This window comes from Arachis ipaensis, chromosome B10 (assembly GCF_059453495.1).
Source record: "Arachis ipaensis isolate K30076 ecotype BB chromosome B10, ASM5945349v1, whole genome shotgun sequence".
Taxonomy (NCBI): domain Eukaryota; kingdom Viridiplantae; phylum Streptophyta; class Magnoliopsida; order Fabales; family Fabaceae; genus Arachis; species Arachis ipaensis.
In genome coordinates this window covers 107,621,534-107,647,297 of record NC_142435.1, presented here as the reverse complement: position 1 = coordinate 107,647,297, position 25,764 = coordinate 107,621,534, and the positions used below count along the sequence as shown (strand labels likewise).

Here is a 25,764-nt window from a genome sequence, read left to right as displayed (position 1 = left end):
AAATTTTTTTGTTTATCTTTTTAATTTGTATATATTTAATAAAATTTATAGTTAAATAAAATGTAATTGATTTAAAAATGAGAGACTTTGAAATTAAAATAAATTGAATATAAGTGAAAAGTAAAAATGCTATATGTATTATAATTTGTATACAAATTAATGAGAATCACTTCAAAAATCATCACAAGCTGACACTTGGCAGTGCTGGAGGGTATAGAGCATGGTGGAGTTGCAGATTGCTGGTCTATTGTACATTCACCTTTAATATTGACCGATTGGCTCGAACCGATCCGGTTTTTACCGGTTCATGCCGGGTTAGACCGGTTCGTACCGGTTCTCTGCCTAAAACGGTCGCAAGCTTTGACCGGACCGGTATTAGGTCCGGTTTACCAGATTTTCGGTCGAACGCCGGTTCTGACAACTATGCCAATAACTCCTCTATCTGCCTGACTAAGATCTGCAAGATAACCATAGCTTGCTTCAAACCACAATCCTCGTGGGATCGACCTTGACTCGCTCAGGTATTAATTGGACGACCACTACAAGAAAAAGTAATATTTGTAACAAAAAAAATTGTTACAAAAAATCGAAATTTTGAAACAAAAAGATTTTGTAACAAAAAAAAGGGCCATTGCAATATGTCCCGTTACAAAAAGTTTTTGTAACAAAAAAGAAACTGTTACAATTCAAAGTGATATTTTGTAACAAATTTTTCTGATACAAAAAATCAGAAGTCGTTACAAAAGTGGTAACAAATTTTGATCTTCAAAGTATTTTTGGTGACAATCTATTTTTTCCTATCATAAAATTTTGTTACAAAATGTAACTTGATTTTGTAACATTTTTTTTCTTTAGTTACAAAAGCAAAATAATTATTTTGTAACAATTTTTTTAATACAAATTGTATGCATAATTTACTAAATTATTTTTTTAATTAACTAATATATTAACTATTTTACTAAGCAAGTCTACATTTATATAATATGTAAAAACATACATAATTCAAACATGTCTCATTTAGCTAAAATTGCTTGAAAACAAAATAATATTAGTGAGTACATTGATTAGTTCTACAAGTTATATGTCTTGCACTAGTTCAACCAAAAGTTAAAAGTTCTAACATAAATTAGTGTCTCTATAAATCAAAATATTCTTGAATCCTTTAGGTAGCATGTTGTCACTATTTTTGCACTCCTGTAAATGAGAAAAATCAAAACAAAAATTAGAAACAAGATATAACACTAATTACAATTTTTTCTATTCACTTTTATTCAAAAATAATAATAAGCCTAATTTGGCAAAACAGACGTTCACCAATTTGAATCAACCAAGAATATTATGACAACAAGCTACAAAGTAATTACTTAACCAATTATGTCTTTAAAATGTCTCCTCATAACATACCTCCAATACTTCATCAAATTCAACTAGGCTCTTTCTTATGCTGAAGAAGAACTTTTTCTGCATTGATTTGCAACCCAATAGTTGTACATATGTGATGATTCCACTGTGTATCATGAAAGAAGAATTGTCATTATATGAGAAGATGAGTAAAAAAGCACAGGTTCAGACATCTTCCCTCTTTCCAAAATCAAATATATCCTAATGAATGATAATGTTAATAAATAGATTATAACCTGCTTCACAATGGCATCACCCTTAATTGGGATATCCTCATCATTTGTAATCTTTGATATAAGTCTGACAGCCCATTTCGTATCAAAATTGAACTTTTGAAATATCTCGTCGTGTAAGTTGTAACAAGGATAATGTGAGAATTGTTGACAGCTCTTAATTAGTAAAATAGACTCATCCAGTCCACCACTAGAAACCTAGATGTAAAAAAACAAAATAAGCAGTAGAAAACATTTAAAAATTTAGACATAAGATTCAGTCCTTATCTTTTGCAGACAAAGGGGATACAAATTCAAACCTATACCTCATTGAAACATTCTATTCATAAAAGCAATAGTTGTATTTGTTTCCATAAAGAGATCAGGCACCCAAAGTGCGTAAAATAGATCTCTCGCACGATGCTCTTCCTACAAACGTAACATTATTAACACAGTTAGAAATGGAAGTTATATAACATGGATAAACTATTACCTTTCCTCTTGCCTCCCCTTTGGTTAATACCATTGGATGTCCCATTTGTTCCACGTATGTAGCTGCCAGTGGCACAGATATTGTGAACAAAAACACCAATTCCCCCTGCTGATTTGCTAATGACAGCACACTCTTTCAAAGTATCATATATTCCCTCTATATTATCATCTTTCATATATATGAGGAAGCAAATACTCAACTATCAAGCATATAAAGATAGCCAATTAAATCATCTCTCCAATGATCAGTTCGCCAACAGTGGGAAAAAATAAAACACAGTCTCACAAAAAGACAGGGAAAACCTTACTTGGCGTTGGCTCCTTTTTGCATGGGTAAGTGAGGCGCAGATTTTTCTTAAGCTGGGTGCACTTCCACCAATTCTTTGTTTGCTTCCAACAATGGATGCTATGCTCTAACTATTTCTAACACTATAAAAAAGCTGCTATAGGAAAAACATAAGACGAATTAAAATAAGAAAAAAGAACAGCTGTAGAGGAAGAACAGCCGAGATGAACCAAAAACCAGCAACCAAGCGACACACAGCAACTAGGGAACGACAACGCCAAGAACTACCGGGGAGGAAGAACAGCCGAAATGAACTAGACCAGTAGAGGCAGAGGACTAGGGACCAGGGACCAGAGGAGCAGAGGAGCAGCACAAGCAGAAGCAGTTTCAGTAATTCAACAGAACAAAAGCAAACCAAACAAAACAGAAGCAGTTTCAGTACTTCAACTGAACAACCAGCAAGGCAGCAACAATGAAATAAACAAGTCAACAACCAGCAGCAATCCATCAAATAGCTTACCATACTAAAGTTCAAAACTGAATCAAGGAATAGCTTACCATACTAAAGAGGTGCGACTAAATCGAGTAGCCACAATAACAACACTTGCTGTAGCAATGGAACGGCTCAGAGCAAGGGGGCAACAGCGGAATGATGGCTCCGACGGTGGCGTACGATGGAGCAACTCACGATAAATAATCCCTGGCACAAACAATCTCAGCAACAACTCTTATAGTAACCAGGATTTTGACCGACAATGAGAAAAAACCAGAACAGGGCTAAAGCTTACCAAGGAGATGGCGGCTTCAACGGTGGCAAAACGGCGACGGAGCACAGCTCCTTGAATGGCAGGAGAAGAGGCTCACAGCGGTGGTGACAAGTCGCGATGAGGGTGACGATGGCAGGCTCGCAGCAGACGCGACGCCTCTTCCTCTCTCCAGTTGGTTCTCCCTCAGCGTGGCGCTCTTCCTCTCGATAGCGATGCACACCTACGACTCCATGGATGGCGACGGAGCTTCGGCGGCACAACCCCCAACTCGCGACAGTGGCGGCGACGGTTGGACAGAACTCCCCTTCCTCGCGCAGCTCTCTCTCTCGACGTCACCTCCCTCTCGCGCGAACTCTCCTCTCGATGGAACTGACGGCGATGACGACCCAATAGTGACAGTGACGGCTCGGTGGCCCCAGTGACGACGACGAGGCTCGGTGGCCCCAGTGGCGACGGCGACAAGGCTCGGCGGCGGTGACGCGTGATGGCGGTGCGGACAGCTCCTCCCCCGACGCTTTCTTCCTCTCTCTCGGATCCCCCTCTGCTCTCATCCCTTTCCTTATTTCCATTTCTTATTTCTTTCTGTTTCAGAGTGTGTGTGTGTGTGTTGTGCTGCTGAAGGAGAAAGGTGAGGGTAGTGTTGAGGTTTGGGGGGAGGTTGCAAGGCGGTTAGGGTTAGGTTAAATGGGTTAGGATTTGTTTGTTTAAAAATGATTTAGGAATTTAGGGTAAAATTAAATTGGGAATTAGGGTTAGATTTTTTGATTTGGGGATAGAATATTTATTTAAAACCTAAATAAATTTTAAAAATTGCTTTTAAGAATACTATTACTTATCAATTTACTAGTTGGCTTTTAATTAAGTATTTTAATTTAAAATATACAATAATATGATTAATTAATTTTTATTAATAAAATTTAAAATATTAAATTCTAAAATCTCTATTACTTAAATCAAATCTATAAAATTCTTATTATTTTATAATTACTAAATTTTATAATTTAAATATAGAAAATAATTTGATAATTATAAAATTAAATAAAATTTATATTTTAATTATTAAAACTGGAATTTAATTATTTTTTATAAAATAATTTCTAAAAATAAAGTTCTTAATAAATAAATAAACTTGAGATTAGCTCATAATAAGATTTTTTAAAAATTTTGGGTTTACACTGGTGGCTGTGAAAGGGTTAACTGGTTAGGTCATTTTAAATATAAAAAATTGTTCAATAATTTTAAACTTAAATAAAATTTTTAGTTTAATTATCAAAATTTAGTTTAGTTACTTTTAATAAAATAGTTTATAAAAATAAAATTTTTAATGAATAAATAAATTAAAATTAATTCATAATAATATCTTTAATAATAATTATGTAAAAATATTATTTAATTATAAATTTTGAAATTACTTTTTAATAAATGTTCTGATTTTAAGAATTAGAGATAATTAAATTAATTATTTTCAAAATATCATTTTATTATTAATTTATAAATTATTTTTAAATAAACACTAATTAAAATAAAATTGGAGATACTTAAATTAATTTTTTTTCATAAAATTTAAAGTATAGAATTTAAAAATCTCAAATATTTAAATCAAATCATATAAATTTTTTATATTTTTTTAGCTACTAAAACTTTAAATTATAACTAAAAAAATTCTGTTTAAATGATTTATTATTTAATTTTTAAAAGAATTTTAAACTTAAAATATCATTAATTTGACTTAAATATTTTTAGTAAAATAATTTTTTAATATAAAATCTTAAATAAATATAATAAATCATAAATAACTCATTATGTTAATTTTCAAAAATTCAAAGTCTTACATTTAATATGTTAAAAAAAATTTATTAGTTACAAAAAAATCTTTGAATTTTGTGACAAATAAATAACTTGTTACAAAAATATTGTATTTTGTGACAAATTAATTTTTTGTTACAAAATATTTAGACCTTTTGAAACAAATAGATATTTTGTTGTAAAATATTTTAATTTTTGCAACAATATAATCTTTTGTTACAAAACATTATAATATTTTGCAACAAAACATTATAATATTTTGCAACAAAACAACAATTCGATACGAAAGCCAACATAATTTGTAACAAAAAAAAATCATGTTGTTACAAAATATTGAAATGTTTTGTAACAAATTTTTTGTTGTTACAAAATATTCTTATTTTGTAACAATAACTAATTATTGTTACCAAAAAACCATAATTTGTAACAATTTTAAATTTGATACAAATTTTTTTTTACAAATACTCCATTTTCTTGTAGTGGACCCAGTTCACTTGCTGGTACAGTTGTATGAAGTGTGGGGACTCGCTCAGGTATTACTAAAGCCGCCTCAGTAATTCTTTTTCCATCAGAGGAGTTACAATTCAGCCGCCCTATTAGGGATACAGAAGGTTTTGGTTAAGGAAGACTGAGATAACTCTTTCGTTAATTTCTAATTTCTAATTTCTATGAGTAAATGTACGCTTCCGCACTATGATATATATTTTTTGGTAATTCAATATGGATGATCTAGATTATAAAATAATTTATTCTAACAGGGTTCTGGCAATTTAACTGAGTGAACTCATGGCCAGTAAGACAGGCATTCATCATACTGCATTTATTTACCATTGTTTGGGTGTGCTTAATTGTCTTTGGTTTGCCTATGTGAATATTTTTGTTTACCTGCTAATTGCCATGTTTGCTATAATTGCTCTTGATTGCGTTTGAACTTCATTACTTGTGATTGTGACTGCTTGGTTCATATTATCGTGATTTAATTATATATTGGACCGGAGGTCGTGATTTGATTATATGTTGGGTCGGAGGCCGTGATTTAATTATGTTTGAGCCGGAGGCCGTAATTAGGTAGGTTATATGTCTTGGTAAGTTTTGGTGAGAATGGTTCTTTGGTATGTAGTGAAACCTTTTGGATATTATGTTTGATTGGCTTTTATAAATTTAAAATATAAATTTGGATTTTTGATAAGTAATTGTTGATTTTTGAAATTGTTCATAAGATGAGCGATGATCACTGCGGTTGAAGATGACTTTCTTTTATATATCTTCTTATGACAATTCTGAAACTCTTCTGGTGAGACTGTGTGGTTAGGTTCTCACCCCTACAGATTTCTCTTTTCAGGACGGACGAGGTAGCTTATGAAGTTTTTTTCTGCACACCTAGTTGTATATATAGTTATAGTTTTTCCCTCGCCTTTATTCTTATATTTTTGTAAGAGGGATAAGAGTCGTGATTGTAATGATATGTACGTATGTAATATTTATAGTTACTTGTATAAAAAGTCTTGTATATATATATCCATATCTAAAGTGTTGTGATTTGTATCTATGTATATTTTTTAAAAGAAAAAATATTTTCGATTTTTCAAAGAAAATAACGATATAGTTTCGAGTTAAAGGCTCTTATTTTATTATAGTATATAGAATTCGTCGTAATATCCTCGCTATCAGAGTGGCGCAGCAAGAGGCGTGACATTCTGGTAATAAGGGTGTTAAATTATTATTGTATTTTTTTATAATATGAATTATTCATCTTATTTTATTAGAAATGACAAATTAAATAAAAAATTAACCATAACTAATGAAATTATAACTAATGAAAAGTTAGGGTCTAAAATAACATTAAGAATAACATTATCAAGAGTACTAGGATAAGAGTACAATATAGAAAGAATACTAAATTAATACTTAAAATTAATATATATATATATATATATATATATATATATATATATATATATATATATTTGATGAATTATTCTTATGTATATATCTAAAATTTATATTTTTTATAATAAAATAATGAGTAACAATGAATCTCAGAAGGCAAAAGCAACATGGAACATGCACTACTAGAAAATTAATTATTATAGACGGATATTTTCGACAGATTTTAAGCCACAGAAATACAGACGAAATTTTAGAGGGATTTTTTGTCGGAAAACCAAAAAAATGAATTAGCATAAATTACAAACGGAAAAGAGAATCCATCTATAATTCTCTCGAAAAAATTAATTTTTTTCGTGGAAAATAGTTACAGACGGAAAATCCATCTGTCATTAAATAGACAAAACGTTGCGTTTTATTAAATTATTACAGACGAAAAATCTGTCTGTAATTTAAAATTTTCCATCGAAAAATATTAGATTAAACCTAATTCTACCCCACTCTTTCGAGCTCCATTCACACTCCACTCAACTAAAACGAGCTCCTTCCTCTCTCCTTCCACGAGCTTCTTCTTCCGCCGCTGGCGCCGCCGCTTGCGTCGCGTCTCCTCATCGCACGAGTTTCAGTCACATCTAATTCGAATCAATTCAACAATGGCCGTTGTGGCTTCACCTTCCTCCAGAAACCAGACGCCACCCTCCTCGTGCTCCTTTTCCTACCCCTTCGCTTCATACACCTCCGCCAATTTCGCTCCCGGAGCCTCCCCCTCGTCCCCACGTGCTTCTCCTTCTCTTTGGCCACCATCGGCATTTTTCTTCCACCTCTTCGCCACCGTGTCCAACATCGTCATCCGTGAGATTCTCCTCGGAGCAACCACCAGGCTCCCCCGGACAACACTCCACGGCTATAAAGAGGTATACTCTGATTTTATGATTCTGTTGCTTAGGGCTCAATTTTTCTGTGCCAATTTTAGGTTTATCAATTTTTCTTTGCAGATTCTATCTTCTCAAAATAATTTAGGGTTTTATTTTGCAGCTGGATATTAATCATATTATATGTGGCAGAAATATAAACTGAGGAAATCACATCCCTTCATGGAATACTCAATTATATTGAGAGACAGAATTTTGTGGAATACTCAATTTTTTTTATTTATTTATTGTCACAGGCTGCTCTCAAGGCTGGCAAACAAACACAGGATGGGAGAGATGAGGAAATCACAGCCCTTCGTGTGGAAATTCAGGTAATTTTTGAAGAAAGCATGCATTTCTTTCCATAGTTAGATTAATATCTATATATATATATACATGGTGTACTCTGTTATTCGAAAGTTATAGCTATCTTCTTTTCTTTGTCAGAATCTAAAAGATGATGCAGCAGTAGCTTTTGAACAACAGCAAGAAGCTTTCGATTGCATCTCATGTGTATGGTTCTTTTTGTTCTTGATTATTTTCATGCCTTTAAGAAGTGTTTGATGTTGTGGTTGTAGTTCGGAGTAAAAAATTTCATTTATTGCATGGTGGATATGGTATCATCAAAATTGAACCTTTTCTTGTTGCATGTCACAGTAAACGACTAAGTTGTGGTTTGGTCAATGGCAGTTTCAAATTTTGGTTGGTTTTGACTTTGAAGTTTCAATCTTTTCCCTGTTTCTAGATTTTGATCTCTGCCTCCAAAGAAGAAGAGAAGGTGAGTTTCTCTTCCATTTTTTCATTTTGCTTCTGAGTTTCTAACTCAATTTTGTTTCAGTAGAATTTAATTTCCTGAATCATATGACAATAAAATTTGCTTTTTGAGCATATATATTACTTATTTGAAAATTCATAAACTGATTTTGTAGAATTGAATTTATGTGTGGAACTCAGCAATCAGAATCTTGGTCTATCTATTCCACAAGTATGCTTCATGGAAGAACTACGGGGTTAAAACTCAGAATTTAAGTTCAGATGCGGCTTCTTGTTTCCTTTACGGTTTGGATATATAGCAAGTTGAGCTTTTCGTAGCTGGAGCACTTCAAAAGTTGTTTTTACAAATAGTTATAGCCAAATGACAAAAGCTTTTTACAAAATTTTCTCTAATGCTACTTTTTCATGCTTTTTTAACGGCGTTGCTTCCACTATCTGTGGTGTTTTAATGGATTATTTTTTGGTTTAATCCCTTAATTAGGATCTAAATTGTGTGACTGTCCACTTCAATTCAATTCTCTTCTTTGGAAAGGTGTTCCTTTTGGGCTAATAAGAACAATTTCTAATTGACATTAGTTGCATAGAACGAATCTTAATTAATATTTTATCTATATATTTTGAAGATAATTCTATTTTCTACCTTGTGTGTCTTATTCATATAACTTATACTATACTTCATTAATTGCTATTAGTATTATTTGTACATCTGAATTGAATTAGGAATTATATATTGCTACAACATATTTCACTTACAAAACATACAATTCATGCATTAAGTTGATTCATATGCATGACACTTCTCTATGCTAATTAACATCAGTATATATGCAGATGCACATGCAATATATGTATCTATAGCAAGTATACATACATATATGTATATATATGTATATATATCTTTAATACTAGAAAAATTATATTATTTTATCATTTTGTTATTCTTTTGAAGTATAATTGAATTTCGCTGCCTTTTTTTTTTCAGGATTTCGATTACCTTAAATTCTGAAAGCAATTTGTGTACGGATTTGGAAATGTACTTGTTGGAGAGCAAGGCGGGTGCCATAGTTTGCATGCTTTTAGCCCTTTTCTTCTTGGGGACATGGCTTGCTATCTTGACTTTGTTAGAGAGGCGAGGGCGTCTTCCTTAGCATACTTATCTTAATTACTCGCTCACCAATTTCTTTGCTGCTCTTTTCATTGCATTCATAGTTGGTGAGATAGGCAAGAGCACACCAAGTGAGCCAAATTTTTTAGCTCAACTTGCTCAGGTGAGTCTTAAAAAATGGCTTTGTAAAATCTACGTCCTTGAATGTTCCAGATTTTCCAAAAGCTCTATGTTTTGGATCCCTGATAGTTACACACTAACAAAGCTCATATTCTAATTCTTCATATTTTAGTAATACATACACATTAACCGCATGCTTAGCTTCATTATGTGTTATTGCCTACAATTGGTTCAATAATTTGCTTATGTGCAGGATAATTGCCCTCTGTTCTGTTTGCAATGGGGGGTGGTGTGGTCCTAAGCCTTGGAAATCTGGCCTCGCAATATGCTTTTGCTTTTGTTGGGTTGTCAGTTACTGAAGTTATCACTGCAAGCATAACTGTTGTTATAGGTATAAATTAACTGATCACACAAAAATTATAACATATTCAGAATAATGCAGTTGAACATACTGTGTCAGGATGAGTGTGCTTATGCTACGATCTTATGTTACTTGCAATAATTGTTACTTTGTTAGCTTGCTTTCTCACTGAAATTTTGCTGCACTATATTGTTCCATTTTTGACAGGCACAAGATTGAATTACTTTTTGGATGGAAAAATTAATAGAGCTGAGATTCTTTTTCCTGGAGTTGGTTGCTTTCTGATTGCAGTTTGTCTAGGTTCTGCTGTTCATTCTTCAAATACTGCTGATAATAAAGTCAAACTCAGCAATTTATCAAGTGATTATAACGCTGGATCAGTGTATGTGTTGTTAGTTACAATTAATTTGATACGTGAACATGACTATTGATTATAGACGTTAGATAGTTGCTCCTTTAATGACTGAGTATAATTGCATCTTGATTTTGACCTTGTACTTCATTTCATCCTTGTGCACCATTGCCTTAAGGAAATTATTATCAAAGCCTCTATTTTAGCTTCTCTTTGGAAACAAAATTACCAAATGCCTATGCTTTGGGAACTTAGTAGTGATTATGTACAATAATCTAAATTTGTGAAAGCAATTGTTACAGTGTATTAAAAACCTAGTCAACTAAATCAATTAATGTTCATTGTTTGTACTCTTCAACGTATTTTGGTTTCTAAATGACTACTATTTGACAAATTCCATGTTCATTGTTTGTACTCTTCAACATATTTTCTTTGCTAGTATTAGCATCCATCAGTTCTAGTTCTATTGTTTCAGTTCAGCATTTCTTTTTCCATGTAATGATTAGCATAATGCGAATCTAATGAGCAAATTCTCTTCTTTTCCCAGGGACTCTTTCACAGAGGGAGGTAAGAAGCTCAGATAAGGTGTAATTTGCTATCTTCTTGGGGATTATTAAATTTTTGATAAGATCCTAAACTTCTACCTATCCTACTGCTATTCTTACAGTAAAACCAATATTTTAGTAAAACCCATATGAAATATTTTGTTGCCTCATTGGTCTTAATTAATTTTTTACTGAATTAGAAGCAGAGATAGACTGCCTCAATCGGATATACATTCGGCAGCGGCATGTTCAAGATGAATGAAGTGAAGGGTGGCAGTCCATACGGTGTCCAAACTTATACTGGTGGTGATGGATCAAGACAACCAACTAAACTTGAATTGGAGCAAGCATTCCACCAAGGCAAGTATATTGCCACCATCACTAAGAGGCTCAAGAAAGAATGAAGCTATCAATAAATTAGGATATTGAATCCTGATGAGTCCACTAGTAGTTACTTGTCATCTAATGTATTCAGATTGTATTATTGCATGGAAATAATTGCTTCTTATTATAAAGAAAGCGCTTTTAGTAGTTACTTGTCATCTAATGTATTCAGATTGTATTATTGCATGGAAATAATTGCTTCTTATTATAAAGAAAGTGCTTTGTACTCACTGGTGTGTTTTTCTATTTCATCAATAAAAATTTTTATTTATTAAATTTATATTTATTTTATATGAAAATAAGTTTATTTTGCAATGGAAAAATCTAAAAAAAATTCTATTTTACCTTACTGACGGATTTACAGACAGATTTTCTGTCTGTAATTAGAGTGTGGGATGATTTTCCAAGGTTCAAATTACAGACGGAAAATCCGCCGGAAAATCCGTCTGTAATTACCGACGAAAAATCCGTCAGAAAGGTTGTCGTCTCAAGGAAATGGATGGAAAATTTACAGAGTAAAAATCCATCGGTAAATAATTTCCAACGAGTAGGCTTTTACAGAGGAATAAAATTCGTCGGTAACTAAAAATCCGTCTATAATAAAAGACTAAATCTGTCTGTATTAATCCATTTTCTAGTTGTGATAGACACCACTAAAAATTTATCCAATCATGCTTGGATTAAGTTGCTAAACAGCAAAGCAATAAAATCACCCTTACAAAGGAAGGTTGAAAAGATACTTTAACTTAATTTAATGTAAAAACTAGAAGACAATATGATAATAGTCGATTAAAAAATAAATGGAACAATTTTAAGAAGAAATGGTCACAATGGTACAAGTTTTTTTACAAAGAAATGAATTTAGGATAGAATTATACTAAACACACTGTTGATGTACCAAATAAATGGTGGAAAAGCAAACAATTAGTATGTAGTACCTTGTTGTTAAAACAAAAATTTTAAGTGTAATGAGTGTTGTTTTGTTTTATTTTTTTGTAATGAGTTATGTTTTATGTTTTTGAAATGAGTATTGTGTTGATTAGTTGTATACATGCAGAAAAATCCTTTATATGAAAAATTCAGAAATAAAAGACTTCTTTTTAAGGATGAGTTAACTATATTATTCAAAGATGTTATGACCAATGACAAATTTACTTGGGCTCTCTCATCTGAGATGTTACCCGATAGCATAAAAGAAGATGGTGATAGATATAGGCCATACTTTGTGGAAAGTCATCTTGATATAGAGGAAGGTTTTAGAGATAGTGAAAAAGGTATAGGTGCTAGTGTGGGAGTTAATACTAAATTTCAACATATAAATCATAGTTCTTCTCAAAAAAATAATAGTCAAAAGTGTAGTGAAAAAAGAAAAATAGACGTGATTTGTGAAACAACAACAAAAATTCTAAAGCTCCTGCCTCAAAGTAATTTACAAATGCAATAAGTAAATTGTTTTGGTATTTGAATCACGCTCAACTATTATGTCCATATTTGTAGTACCTTATGCATCTATTGGGAAAGTAATGGTTGAGATTCAAAAGATAGAAGCTATTATTAGTCATTTCAATTTTCATACATGTTGTCAACTAATGATGTTTAAGCCTGTTGAAAATATTTATGTCCTTAAAAGGTATGAGAAAAGATTATTGGATTGGTTCAAACATGTAGCTTATAATTCACTACTATTCATGCAAAACTAATTAAGTTATTATTGTACTCCATTTTAATTTGGCCATAAATTTTTGTCATGCAACAATAAAATAATAGAAAAAAATGTGTGTTGTTTATCTATTATTGTCTTCTAATATGTTGCTTATCGTACTTAATTATTATTCTTATTGTATACTATTTATTGCTTACTTTAATATTGTTATGTTTATAAGAATTTATTTATGTTTTCATGTAAGACTTAATAAGAGTTAATTAATTTAAAATGAATAAGGAGCATTTGTTTGAAGATACTGAAAAAGAACAAAATGAGGAATGAAAATTACTTTCTACTATAGAAGAAGATACAGATGAAATTGAAAATATTAGTGCATTGATTGGTCAATATGCAGTCAATTATTTATAGAAATAACCATGTAGGACTAGTGAACAAACAGGTCATTCATGGGCATAAGAAATTCTATGTGCCCATAGCATTCGTTGTTATGAAATATTTCGGATGAAAAAATATGTTTTTGTTCAATTTTTTGATGAATTAGTTAAACATGGCCTAAAATGCACAAAGCATATGGAAGTTCAAGTGATGGTTGCAATGTTCTTAAACACAGTTGGTCATGGAATAGGTAATAAAATGATACAAGAAAGATTTTAACACTTTGGAGAGACACTAAGTAAAAATTTTCATGAGGTATTGGTTACTTGCTTTGGTTACTTGCTTGAGGTTGTCTATTAAATATATTAAGCCATCTGATCCAAGGTTTTTGAATGTTCATAGAAAAAAATAAGAAATGACCAATGATATTGGCCAATTTTAAAAAATGCTATATGAGTAATTGATGATTCTCATATTCCATGTGTAGTTAGCTAAGTAAACAATCCAAATTTATTGGAAGAAAAGGATATCCAACACAAAATATAATGGTCGTATGTGGTTGGAACATGTGTTTTAGTTTTGCATTACCTAGATGAGAAGGCACTGCACATGATGCACGTATAGTCAACAATACTATTACAACTCCAAATATGAATTTTTTACATCCTTCTCCAAGTTAGTTTTTATCATATTCTTACAAGTGAGCTATATTTACTTGGTTATCACATGATATATAATTAATTTTATTGTTTATTAGGTAAATATTATTTGGTAGATACAGATTATCCAACACCAAAAGAATATATTGATCCATATAAATGTGAGCGCTATCATCTTATAGATTTTAAGCATTTCTCTGGATTTACAAATCATAACGAAGTGTTCAATTATCATCACTTAAGCTTAAGATGAAAAATAGAGAGAACTTTTGGAGTGTGAAAAAATAGATTTGCTATCTTGCGACATATGTCAAGTTCAAAATTGAAACTCAAGTTCAGATATTGTGTGCAATCAAGGCTACGTATAATTTTATTAGAAGACATTCTAAAACAATACTGAATTCAATCAATATAAATATGCAAATATTTTTTATGAAGATGATAGTCATGTCGGTGAAAGTTCTTATCAAACTTTAACTATTAGCTCTTCTATAAAAATGGACCGTGTTTGAGACTTGATTAGGGATTAAATTATTAATTACATATAGTAAAAATAATGGCGTTCTTATGTATTTAATTTGTATAACATATTATATTATCTTTTATGTACTTTATTGGTATTTTATCCTTTAATTTAATATTTATTTACACTAACATGTTAAACTATACGTTTATTCATATATTATTTTAATTTTTGATATAAAGTATCAATTTTTATGTTATTTTTTATTTAATAAGTAAATATTAATTTTTACTATAAAATTGATTAACAAGATTTATTTAAATATCTAAAATAAAATGATAAGATAATATAAAAATATTATTTGAATTCATGTCTATTTTAGTTATTTTTCATGTAAAAGTGACTTTGAGTAGTGTAATCCAAATAACATTTATTTTACTATAATTCATTTTGATATAAAAATTACTAAACATAAGTAAATTATGTTACACAAACTTACATTTCATCAAAATCAAATTTGAAAAATCAAAACTCCCGTTTGCAAACTTGAATCCAAACACACACTTATAGCTTCACGTGAACGTCAGGACGTAAAATTACTTCTGCGTTCAGAACAGAAAAAGTATCCAAACATAAACAGAAAATGTTCAATGCACTTAAACGTGATTTTATTCTTCCTAATGCTACACCAAACAAGCCTAATTAGCACTTGAAGAAAAAAAAAATCATCCATGATAACCAACAGCCAACACGTTATGTCCTTTTATCAATTCATCGTGTAAAATTTAACCGTGTTGCTTATTAAGTATAATGACTTATCATGGAAATAATAATTTTTGAAGAAAAACTTCACCTGTTTTATTAGGATTTGTGGTAAATAGAGAACAATTGACGAGAATTACATGAAAACTTAGAAAATAACAAATGCTTCACACTGTTCAAAATGATATCATTGTCATGCTCATGGACAATAACGAGATACGTCATTGTAGATAATAAAACAAAAAAAATTCTGTTTCATTTTGCAATATTTACAAACGAAAAGACATAACGTGTCTACCGTTTATTATCGTTGAGGATCTAATTAGTATTTTTTTTTAAGACTAATTAGTTTGAGGCTAAAATCCTCGTGCATTTACTTTGTTAGAGTATAATTAGAATCAATTAGATCAATTAGCATTATTTAGCATGTTTGAATATTTATTATAGGATATTACGTCTTTATTATTTCAATTCTCTTAGTACCTATAAATATCTTTCTATATTGTATCATTCCATATGACTTGAATACACGCACAATTTTTTTTCTACTACTCTCTCTTATCCTTTTCTAACATGGTATCAGAACAATGGTATCCTCCTTAAGGAGGATAGGTTGATTTTCTTCTAGTGAAATCACCGTACTTTTCATATTTTTCTTCCGTGCCATTTTTTTTCTTCTCTTTTGTCAATGCTTTGATGCTTTCTCACCTCAACGATTAGCTCATTCACTACTTACTTATTCTCATGGAGCAATCGTATGTTTTCCATCACCTTCCAATAGCTTGTCATCTCTTCACACTTTGTCATTTTTGAGTAGTTTTCCGTCAATTTGCCATCTTTTTAGCAGTTTTTCAGTAATTGGCCACTCTTGCGGTAGTTCCATATGCGTTCCCGTCCAGCAGTTTCATCTGCGTTCCCTTCTGGCAGTTCCATCTGCGTTTCTTTCTGACAGTTCCGTCTGCGCTTTCTTCTGACAGTTCCGTCTACATCCATTCTATCGGTTTTAAATAAGTTTTAAACTCAAGTTGTCACTTGAGTTTGAGGGGGGATGTTAGAGCATAATTAGGATCAATTAGATCAATTAACATTATTTAGCATTTCTGAATATTTATTATAGGATATTATGTCTTTATTATTTCGATTCTCTTAGCACCTATAAATACCCTTCTATATTGTATCATTCCACACAATTTGAATACATACAAATCTTTTTTTCTACTGCTCTTTCTTACCTTTCTAACATACTTGTTACTTTAATCTTTATAAAAATATTTAAATAATTATTTAAAAAGTGTGTAATAAAAATTCAAACAAAATTCGATTGTCTAAACTCTTTGTAAACTTTTTAAATATTTGTCATTTACGTAAAAGATTGCCAAATAAGTCTATTTATTGTGAAAATATAAAATGTTGAACATAGACATATTTTATTCTTGTAAACAAGTTTATAAAAATTTTTGCCAAAATCTTGTTTTTAAACTCATCCTAGAGTATGTAAATCTTATATTGTGATATGAATTTATTTCGGAGGAATGCTACACGACTAACTAAATTAATTATATTTTACCGAGACTTAGTCAACTCTGAATACTAAATAAAAGACTAAATTCTAAATTTTAATAATATAAAATAAAATGTTGACTAAAATATTAGCTAATATTAATAAAAAAAAATTGATCCTTAACATTTCTTTTTTTTTGTCCATGAGATAATTTTTGAGAATTTCAAATATCAATTTTGTTAGCATTTTTTTCATTAAAAATTGAAATTATTATACTCATCTTTTTATTTTAGTTATTTTATTTTTACAGGGTCTAAATGTAGAAGACACTAAAACAGTACAGTTAAAACTTAAAACTATCAAGCGATTATGGCAAGTTTTTCTCATAGATGTGATTCTTCTTTAAAAGAATTTAAAAAATCTTGTAAGTTTAAGGAGCAATAATTTATCTTATTCTGAAGTGATAAGTGTCCTACATTTCCACAATCTCGAATCAAGGTATATAGGTAGCATGCTTTTATATTTTAAAGATGGACGTCACCAAAGTACATGAATATTTAGTTGAGCTTTAATTTTTGTGTTAATCCATATTCACAATCCAGCGTTTGCATCAAGGAAATATATATCGTGATCATAAAATTTATTAGGTACTAACTACTAATTGAGTACATTATATTCGTAAAAATATGCATTTTTCATATGGAATGAACTGTATATCCACAGTTTCGAGTATTATAATGCATGGCTAAATATATGAGGCTGATGTTGGGGTTGATTCAAAGAAATAAGTTAATAATTTGATGATTGTTATGGTATCTAAAAGTGTTGTTTAATTTTTTAAAAAAAAATTAAAAATTAATATTTAATTTTAAAAATATAAAAAAATAATTTTTAAATATTTAAAAATTTGCTATAAAAGTAAATTAGGCAAAAAAAAAAAATTTGGTTGCTGGGCTTGTCGCTAGCTAATGGGTTACTACATACAAAAAGTAAGATTTGAACCCTAACACTTGGTTTAAGCGGATGAGTAAATTAACCACTCAACCAATCCAAATTGGTTAAATTTGAAAAAAATTAAACGCCAAATTATAGTCACTAGAATGATAATCTAGCCCATTTAAGAATTATGAGCGGACCTGAATAGGTTAGAATTAGAGCAGAAGCAAGATTTTTGTTGTAGTGGTGAAATTGCTTGCCTAACCATAAGTGCAGCTTGTTGGGCTTAGCGCGTTTGTGTGATGAACAATTTTGGACCAAGAAAGAAAGGGCAAAGAAATGATTGTCCAAGTCAGCCTACAATGCCAGCCCAAAATAAAAAGTCAATCAATTGAATTGAGAGATTTACACCACTTTCGATAAGAATTGTTTTAGGAATGCAAGGTTGTAAAATGCAAACTATATAAATCAACAAAATACATAATTTCAAATTGCTAAGTTTCACAGTGATAAGCACAACATATTGGAGAAATTTTCATTGTGAGTAACATAAAAAAGTAAAAATTAGATATTCTCATTGATATTTTTCTCCTGAAAAGTACATCAAAGCCATGGATCACTCGAAAAATATCCCACTTCTAAGTGGCTAAGCTACTAACTGCAATAATCCTCAGCAGACTTTACTTCTTGCCTTGTTTCTTTCCTTTGTTTTTATTCCTCTTGCTTTTTGGCTTTGAACGTGGCCTGTGCTTTGCAACTTTCTTAAATGCTTTCTTATTATTTATGGGTAGCTTGTGTTTTCCTTCAGAAAAAATAGGATGGGACCCCGCTGCCTCCTTCCTCTCACTAAGGTAACTTTCTTCTTTTGGGTTGATCTCACTTGTTACAACTGTGACTGTCAAATCACCACTTTCGTATGTCTTCATTTCTTCAAACAGAAGATAATTTCGATTAAGGAGAGAAATTGCAAATCATAGATAGATTTTGTTTTACCTTAGTCTACTTCAGACCTAATAAAAGAACTGGATCCAAGAGAGAGATTGTTTTACAAATACATATAAGTAACGTTTAGTAGAGAGACAGAGACAGAAAGACTGAGATTGAGAGACAGAGACTAAGAGACGGAGATTGAAATAAATCTCAGTATTCTGTTTGGTACAAAATGGGAGACAGAAATTGAAACAAGAATGAAACTCTAATTTAATTTGCACAAAGGATAAAATTGAAATTAATTAATTGAAATAAAGGTATTTTAGGTATAAAATGTTATTAAAGTTTCAGTCTCCATCTTTAAAAATTTTAGTCCCCTATGTCTCTACTTTTTGGAGGTACTGAAATACTGAAATTTTGGAGATAGAAACAGAAATTTTAATACCAGTCTCTGAACTAACAAACATAATACTGAGTCTCAGTCTCTCGGTCTCTGTCTCTGTCTTAGTACCTCAAAACAAACGCTACCATAAAGATCGTAAACAACTGACATCTAACTTTATCACTAATATTATATCAACAAGTTAAATTATGAAAATTGAACAAAGCAATGTCGACCAAACTAGATGTAGAAGCTATCCTGGATATAAGACAGAGTGAAGGGAGTTGCACATGACATTATGACTTATTAGGGATGGCCTGTAAGTGAGTGAATGAATGGAAGAGTCTGAAAAGGAGCTGAAATTAAAAACATTCTCATGCATTATCACCCCCCCCCCCCCCCAAAATATAGTTGTCAAAACCGAACCGATAATCGAACCGGTCAAATTATTAGTTCACTAGTTTATTGGTTTAACCGATAAATTATTAGTTGAACCGATAAAACCGGTCTCACGTAAATAAAAAATATAAAATAATAAAAAATATAAAATTAAAATTTAAAATACATATATTTACTAACATTTTAATATGTAAATATTTAAAATGTTTAATATTTATGTTAATAATTGTATAAATTCTAATAAAATAAATATGTAAAGTTATAATAAAACAAAAATATTAATAATAAAAATAAAAAATATAATATTATTATTGAAAAATAAAATTAATATTTGATATAATTTAAATTTGACTTAATTAAATTATATATAAATTATAATATGAGTTTTTATATAATATATATTATATGAACAAATATATATAACAAAAAAAAATTCCTTAAGTTGCACTAGGTACTGAATTCTGAATATATAAAATTATAAACAAAGTACATAATAAGAAGACAGTTGACCTAGTGGTGGAGTCATGTCCATTTTAGGGGTGGCAAATGGGGAAGCCCACCCCATTCTGCCTCGTGCTGCCAAAAGCCCACCATCTGGTAGGCTGGCCACCCCACACTGCCTAGTGAGGCAGTCCTAAATTCCTCTCCCACCCCGCCTAACGGTGGAATGATGGGTTAGCGGGTCAAGCCCGCCAAATTTTTTTTTTATAAACTATTAAATATTAAACAATATATATAATTTCACAATCATTTCAATAAATTTATAATTTCTAAAGACATAAAAAATTCTAATTTCTAAATTCACAAACATTAAAATCTTTATAATTATAAATATGTGATAAACATAATCATAAACCAAGTTTTTTGAAACAAAATAATAAAACTAACATTGTCCAAAACAACACAAACATTGTCCAAAATATATAATTAAACATCTTCAAGTATATAATCAATCAAAATAAAACATAATCCAAAATATATAACTTAGAACATCTTCAAGTATCATCTTCATCCTTTTGCAGATCAATAACATTATAGAAATTTATAAAAAAAGGCCCTAACCCAAAAATGCCAGGCTCGCCTTTTTTGGCGACTTACTCGGCCGGCCCGGCGGGTTTTGGCCTGTTTACCACCCCTAATGTCCATGCATTGCTGAGGTCCAAGGTTCGACACCTTGCTGCAGCATTTTTGCAAAATAGCTGCGGTTGACCGGTCCAGAGCAAGTTTGACCGGTTTAGCTGCGGTTCGCACCAGTTTTGACTGGTTCAAACAAGTTTGACCGGTTTTCTATCTTAAACAGTCAGGATATCAAACCAAACCAGATAAGGGTCCGGTTCTCCGGTTGAACCGTCCAGTCCGGTTCGATTTTTATAACTATGCCACCAAATATGATTTGACACAATCCTAACTCAATATGCCAAAAATAAATGACACTAACGATTCACTTAGTGCAACTAAGTAAAATTTTATGGAAGTGTTGTCTGCTTAATTCAATTGCAAATCTGAAACATACCAGCAATAGGTTCAACTTGGTCGATATCTTCTTGGTGCTCATCGGTTTCATCGGGTTCTGCATCAGCATTTGTTGGAGCGCAGCCATAAAGAACAAATTCCCTTTCCAACTTCCTCTGCATAATTATTCCAATAAAATAGATAAGAAAACATAACCTAATAGTGTCTAAACAAATATGCAAAACAACAATAGAAATGCAATTTTATGCCTGTAGTCTCAAATGTCACAAAAGGGGAATGATGAAGTGCTCACCCAAACCCTCTTATAGCAACGAAACAAACAAAATCCAAAGCAAATAATTTCTTCCCTAATCTTCCATACAAATAATGTCATTTCCAAATTATTCCAACCCTAGAGCACATATCCACACTTGGTCAAAGAGCCCATAGCTACTTTTTATACACATTAAGAAATTGAATATTTTAAAAATAATGCTCAAGAAACAAAATACTCATTTAAAAAAAAAATAAATAAATAAAGATTATCAATTACATTAGGAAATGAACTTCAGGTATACAGTTTTATGTGGCCAAGTACTTCATGTTAGACAATGACGACTTTGGAGCTTATTATATTCCAAACAGTATAAGTTTCAGCCCTTCTATTCCTTTCTTATTTCCTCTGCTTATTTTTTGGTTTCTCTACATTCAGGATTTCCATTCCCGTAACTCTCTCTCTCTCTCTCTCTCTCTCTCTATCTCTAATAATACAGATATACCTATCTCATGAAATGCCAAAAGAATTCTTAAAAAAAAATAATGTACAAACTTGCATCAGAATGTAACATAAAATTGCATGAAATAAGAAGGGAGTATATCATATGTGTGACCTTTTTGCGCTCCTCGCTGCGTTTCCTCCTTAGAACCTCCTCTTGCTGCTTCTGTGCCTCCTTTCTCCTCTTCTTCTTGCGCTTGTGAAACCCAGTCACATAGTCCCTTCACCAAAATCCTCAACATCATTAGTATCTTTATGCACTTGTACTTTAAATCACAATCACAAAAAGTTGCAAACTTTTTGAAGACCACACAAAAATTCCAGGAAAACACAACAATGGGGAGTCAGCTAAATCTTTTTGGGCATAAGAGAAAAAGTTGAAGGAAGCATGCATTGAGAGGGTAGGAAGGGAAGGGGGTACTTGAGATCTTTCTCGTTGAAAGAAACGGACAAAGATTTGTTCTTCAGAGCTCTCTTCTTAAGGTGACGAACTTTGGATGCTGGTTGCGGCACCGGTTCCTCTCCCACAACCATGGTTGCTCCTTGCTGTTGTTGCAAAATCCAATGCTAGGCTGCAAGGAGAAGGAGGAAGAAGAGTAGCAGTGTTAGCTTCTGAGGGATTTCTTTTTGGGTTACAACCAAACAGGCCTCAATGTCACCCGGTCCAATTAAGCGAACCTAACTCGCCAGGAAAAATTATAGCAAAAGGTTGGTATGTTGCAAGGTTGTGAAAACCGGATCGGTTATCAAACCGCTCTAGTTACTGGTTTATCGATTCATTGGTTTAACCAATTCAACTGCGATGCAACTAGAATAACCGTTTTATAATAAAATAATAATTAAAACATAAATAAACACACTAAAACATAATTATAGCCTAATATAAACTTTAAAATATCATTCAAATTAAAAGTACTACATTAACCACATTGTTATAATCTTATCCAAATACAAACTCAAAAGTCAAATAACAAAAAAAACAACCAAACATGAAACGACAACATTAAAGTTTGTCATCAATCCTCAAAATTCACAAAAACTTACTGCAGATTTGCTTCGTTGAGATCATCTTTACCCTCATTTCCAAACATAGACACAAGTATGCAAGTATTTAACTTAATTCATGCATTTATCAGAAACATAACATTGCCACAACTAAAACAAATACAAATCAATTGGTAAACATTCATCCCTAGTAACCAATTTTTTCCATTACTACTATTTTCTTCTACATACTTATGATACCTATTTATCCATCAGAACCTAGAAATTAAAAAAAAAGTACAAATACTAAAGTCAAATAATTCATTACATTCAATGAGGTTTTTCTAATTTCTTTTAGGCATCTGATCAACACCATGTGCATGAGTGTCCACAATGGCAGAATCTTATTTTAAGCTAAACAGAACTTTCACTACTACCAATAATATCTTATAAATGAGCTACAAAACCCTAACTACTCCCACGTTAAACTTTAGATAGAAACAATTTCAGAGGTGGAAAGGCTCAAAGCTAAATAATCAAAATTTGAGGAGAAAGTTGAAACTCACCAAGTTACCAGTCTTAGACTCTTAGTTATATAAACGGGGAGAGTAGAAAATAACGAATTAACTTTCAGGAAATTTTCAGTTGAACTTTCATCATTTTCAGTGTTGAAATAAAAAACATATTCAAATTTTGCAGGTAAAAAGAATTAATAAGACAGCATCAGCAACAAGAGATTCCACAGCATCAGTAACAACAATGACAGTATCAAAAACAGCAGCAAGAAAAACTAGCAGTACTAGGTAAGAAATAGAAGCAAAATAACAACGTAATAAACTAGGGTTTAAAATGTAAGACACGAAACAAAAACAACAATGTTAAATTAAACTTTAAATAGCAGCAAGAAAAACAATGTAATAAAGAAGAAACCAGTACCAGCAAGAACAATGAATAGAAATTACCTTTCACAGCTGAGGGAGATGGTGTACAAACTCGAACAGATGAGGGAGAGAGAGCACAAACGAGGGCTGGAACTCACACACGCGAGGGAGAACGAGCACAGATGAGGAACACGAACCGGAAGACGAGGGCTGGGGCGAGGCGGAACAGAGGATGAACATCGACGAAAGCGCGATGGAACAGAGGCTGAACAGACGTGGTGGTACGACGCTGGAGCAGTGCGGATGGCGGCGGAGCAGACGTGACGGCGACGGTGGCTGGACAGCTTGAAGAAGGGCGAGGAGATGGAGGCTTAGGGCTGCCTCTTTTCTGCGTTCGAAGATTGAAGATGAGAAGAGTAGTGTGAGCTGAGGGAAAATTTAGGGGGGTTTTGTGGCAAAACGACGTCGTATTAAGCAATTTGCAAAAACCGGGACGGTTCTGCATATCAACCGAGCCGCTAAGTCATCGGTTCCCGGTTTGACCGGTTCGAACCATACATAAATTAAATTAAATTATCTTGATTGAGAAATGGCAAGCCAAAATAAATGTTTATGCAGTCACCAAAAAAAAAAAAAATGTTTATGCGTGGAAAATTCTGTGGTGTTGTGGTGTTGAGGAAAAGATTCCTCCGCAGCTGTTGATGAAACGTGTCCCGCTTTGGTGCGAATTGATGTGCCGTTCATGCGTGAGGAGCTTTCCGACCGTTGCAGCTTGTACCAGGAGAGTTCAGCATTGGGACCTGCAGCTCAGAGGACCCGTGCATCATAAATTTCAGTTTTCGATTGCATTAATGCTCGGTTTTTTTAGTAAAGTTTTTTTGAAAAAGTATTTGTATTTTTTTAAAGTATAAAATTTTTATTTTATGTTTGTTAAATTAAAATGACTATGTTTTTGTGTTTTTAAAATATTGGGATATTTTTAAAAATAATTAAGGTGGAGTTTTTTAAAATTAGTTTGTACTTTTTAAAATTTAAAAGTCTAATATAATTTTATATATTAACTAATTTTTAAAATTAATATTTAAATTTTTGTCTTTTATAGTATTTTTAAATTTTAAAAGTTATTTCACCAAACGTAATTGTTACTACTTGTGTTTATCAAAAATTATTTTTAATTTGATTTACCAAACATAAATGTTACATTTTTTAAAAGCTAACTTTTATAAGCTACTTTTAAAAAATAAAAGTTTTATCAAACTAAGCCTAAGTAATGGTAATGACCAAGGTTTCGAAAATCGAACCGGTCAATGAAGCAATAAAATAACTGGTTCAATAATTCAATAGTTCAACCAAAGTTCAATTAGAATTTCACCGGTTTAATTAAATATAAAATAAAATTATTAAAAATTTTATTTTCAAAAATAAAAATTTATAATCAGCAACCATCACAAACACAAACTTGCCCAAATTAAATAAAGTCAACAACTAAATATGAATTATTAACAAAGATTTATATAATTTCTAATCACATCAACAAACCAACAACACATGAAACATCAAAACACAATTAACAATTACATCCAGAAGTTCATAAGACAAACTCAGAAGTTAAAATCCATTATAATTAGACAATAAAATTAGAAATCAACAAAAAATTAACAAAATACCATCAATAATCAACAAACTTATTTCAGAAAAATTAACTCAAAGTCAGAAGAGTAGTGAACTTGAACAACTGTCGGAGGATGAAGGTGAAAGCAAGGGGTTGCTACTATGAGTAAGCAACCGTGGGAGAGAGACAGAGAGCTTGAAGAGAGAGACGCGATGGTGAGGAGAAGAGCTTCGAGCGCGACAGCAAGAAAAGGGCCGATCTATAGAGATCACTTCTGGCGGCGATGGCACGATAACAGAGACACGAGTTCAAAGCGGCCGACACAGACGAGGATAGAGGCAGGCTTGATGACGAGGGCAGAAACAGCAATGCCAACAATAGCTCCGAGCAGATCTAGCGAGGGAGGAACCAAGCTGACAGCGAGGGAGGAATGTTGCCAGAGACGAGGATCGAGCAATCACGAGCAGACGGTGAGAATAGGGCTAGGAGAAGAGGAGCGTTGAGCGACGACAGCACCCTCCCACCGAGGAAAAGTGTTTGGTGATGAAGAGTGGATGGTGGCTGGGTGCTGCTGTGGAAAAAGA

General features: G+C 31.8%; 3 protein-coding genes across 3 annotated transcripts; 2 read left to right on the top strand and 1 right to left on the bottom strand.

Moving 5' to 3' along the window:
- Positions 1 to 7,504: 7,504 nt before the first annotated feature.
- On the top strand, positions 7,505 to 9,684 carry LOC148581234 (uncharacterized). Its single transcript, XM_088492332.1, has 6 exons — positions 7,505 to 7,765; positions 8,020 to 8,094; positions 8,210 to 8,275; positions 8,508 to 8,540; positions 8,717 to 8,772; positions 9,519 to 9,684. Exons 1-6 carry the CDS (start codon positions 7,505 to 7,507, stop codon positions 9,682 to 9,684), a joined length of 657 nt encoding a protein of 218 aa, XP_088348458.1.
- LOC107623490 (putative ureide permease A3) lies at positions 9,568 to 11,281 on the top strand. Its single transcript, XM_088489219.1, has 5 exons — positions 9,568 to 9,808; positions 10,015 to 10,152; positions 10,330 to 10,504; positions 11,022 to 11,041; positions 11,220 to 11,281. Exons 2-5 carry the CDS (start codon positions 10,041 to 10,043, stop codon positions 11,279 to 11,281), a joined length of 369 nt encoding a protein of 122 aa, XP_088345345.1. The 5' UTR covers positions 9,568 to 9,808; positions 10,015 to 10,040.
- Positions 11,282 to 18,210: 6,929 nt separating this feature from the next.
- LOC107623924 (ribosomal RNA-processing protein) lies at positions 18,211 to 24,006 on the bottom strand. Its single transcript, XM_016326325.3, has 5 exons — positions 23,650 to 24,006; positions 22,125 to 22,275; positions 21,819 to 21,924; positions 20,990 to 21,104; positions 18,211 to 18,693 (listed from the first exon to the last, which is right to left on the bottom strand). The coding sequence occupies exons 2-5, from the start codon at positions 22,235 to 22,237 to the stop codon at positions 18,446 to 18,448; spliced, it is 582 nt and encodes a 193-aa protein (XP_016181811.1). The 5' UTR covers positions 22,238 to 22,275; positions 23,650 to 24,006; the 3' UTR covers positions 18,211 to 18,445.
- Positions 24,007 to 25,764: the final 1,758 nt, after the last annotated feature.

What these genes read in the sequence shown, in the direction of transcription:
- LOC107623490 (XM_088489219.1), top strand. Translation starts at nt 10,041, where the DNA reads ATGGGGGGTGGTGTGGTCCTAAGCCTTGGAAATCTGGCCTCGCAATAT. An exon ending in AAGCATAACTGTTGTTATAG is followed by an intron (nt 10,153 to 10,329) that starts GTATAAATTAAC and finishes CATTTTTGACAG; the next exon opens with GCACAAGATTGAATTACTTT. An exon ending in GGACTCTTTCACAGAGGGAG is followed by an intron (nt 11,042 to 11,219) that starts GTAAGAAGCTCA and finishes TTACTGAATTAG; the next exon opens with AAGCAGAGATAGACTGCCTC.
- LOC148581234 (XM_088492332.1), top strand. Translation starts at nt 7,505, where the DNA reads ATGGCCGTTGTGGCTTCACCTTCCTCCAGAAACCAGACGCCACCCTCC. An exon ending in CCCTTCGTGTGGAAATTCAG is followed by an intron (nt 8,095 to 8,209) that starts GTAATTTTTGAA and finishes TTTCTTTGTCAG; the next exon opens with AATCTAAAAGATGATGCAGC. An exon ending in CTTTCGATTGCATCTCATGT is followed by an intron (nt 8,276 to 8,507) that starts GTATGGTTCTTT and finishes CCCTGTTTCTAG; the next exon opens with ATTTTGATCTCTGCCTCCAA.
- LOC107623924 (XM_016326325.3), bottom strand. Translation starts at nt 22,237, where the DNA reads ATGGTTGTGGGAGAGGAACCGGTGCCGCAACCAGCATCCAAAGTTCGT. An exon ending in GCAGCGAGGAGCGCAAAAAG is followed by an intron (nt 21,105 to 21,818) that starts GTCACACATATG and finishes ATAATTATGCAG; the next exon opens with AGGAAGTTGGAAAGGGAATT. An exon ending in CCAAGTTGAACCTATTGCTG is followed by an intron (nt 18,694 to 20,989) that starts GTATGTTTCAGA and finishes TTCTGTTTGAAG; the next exon opens with AAATGAAGACATACGAAAGT.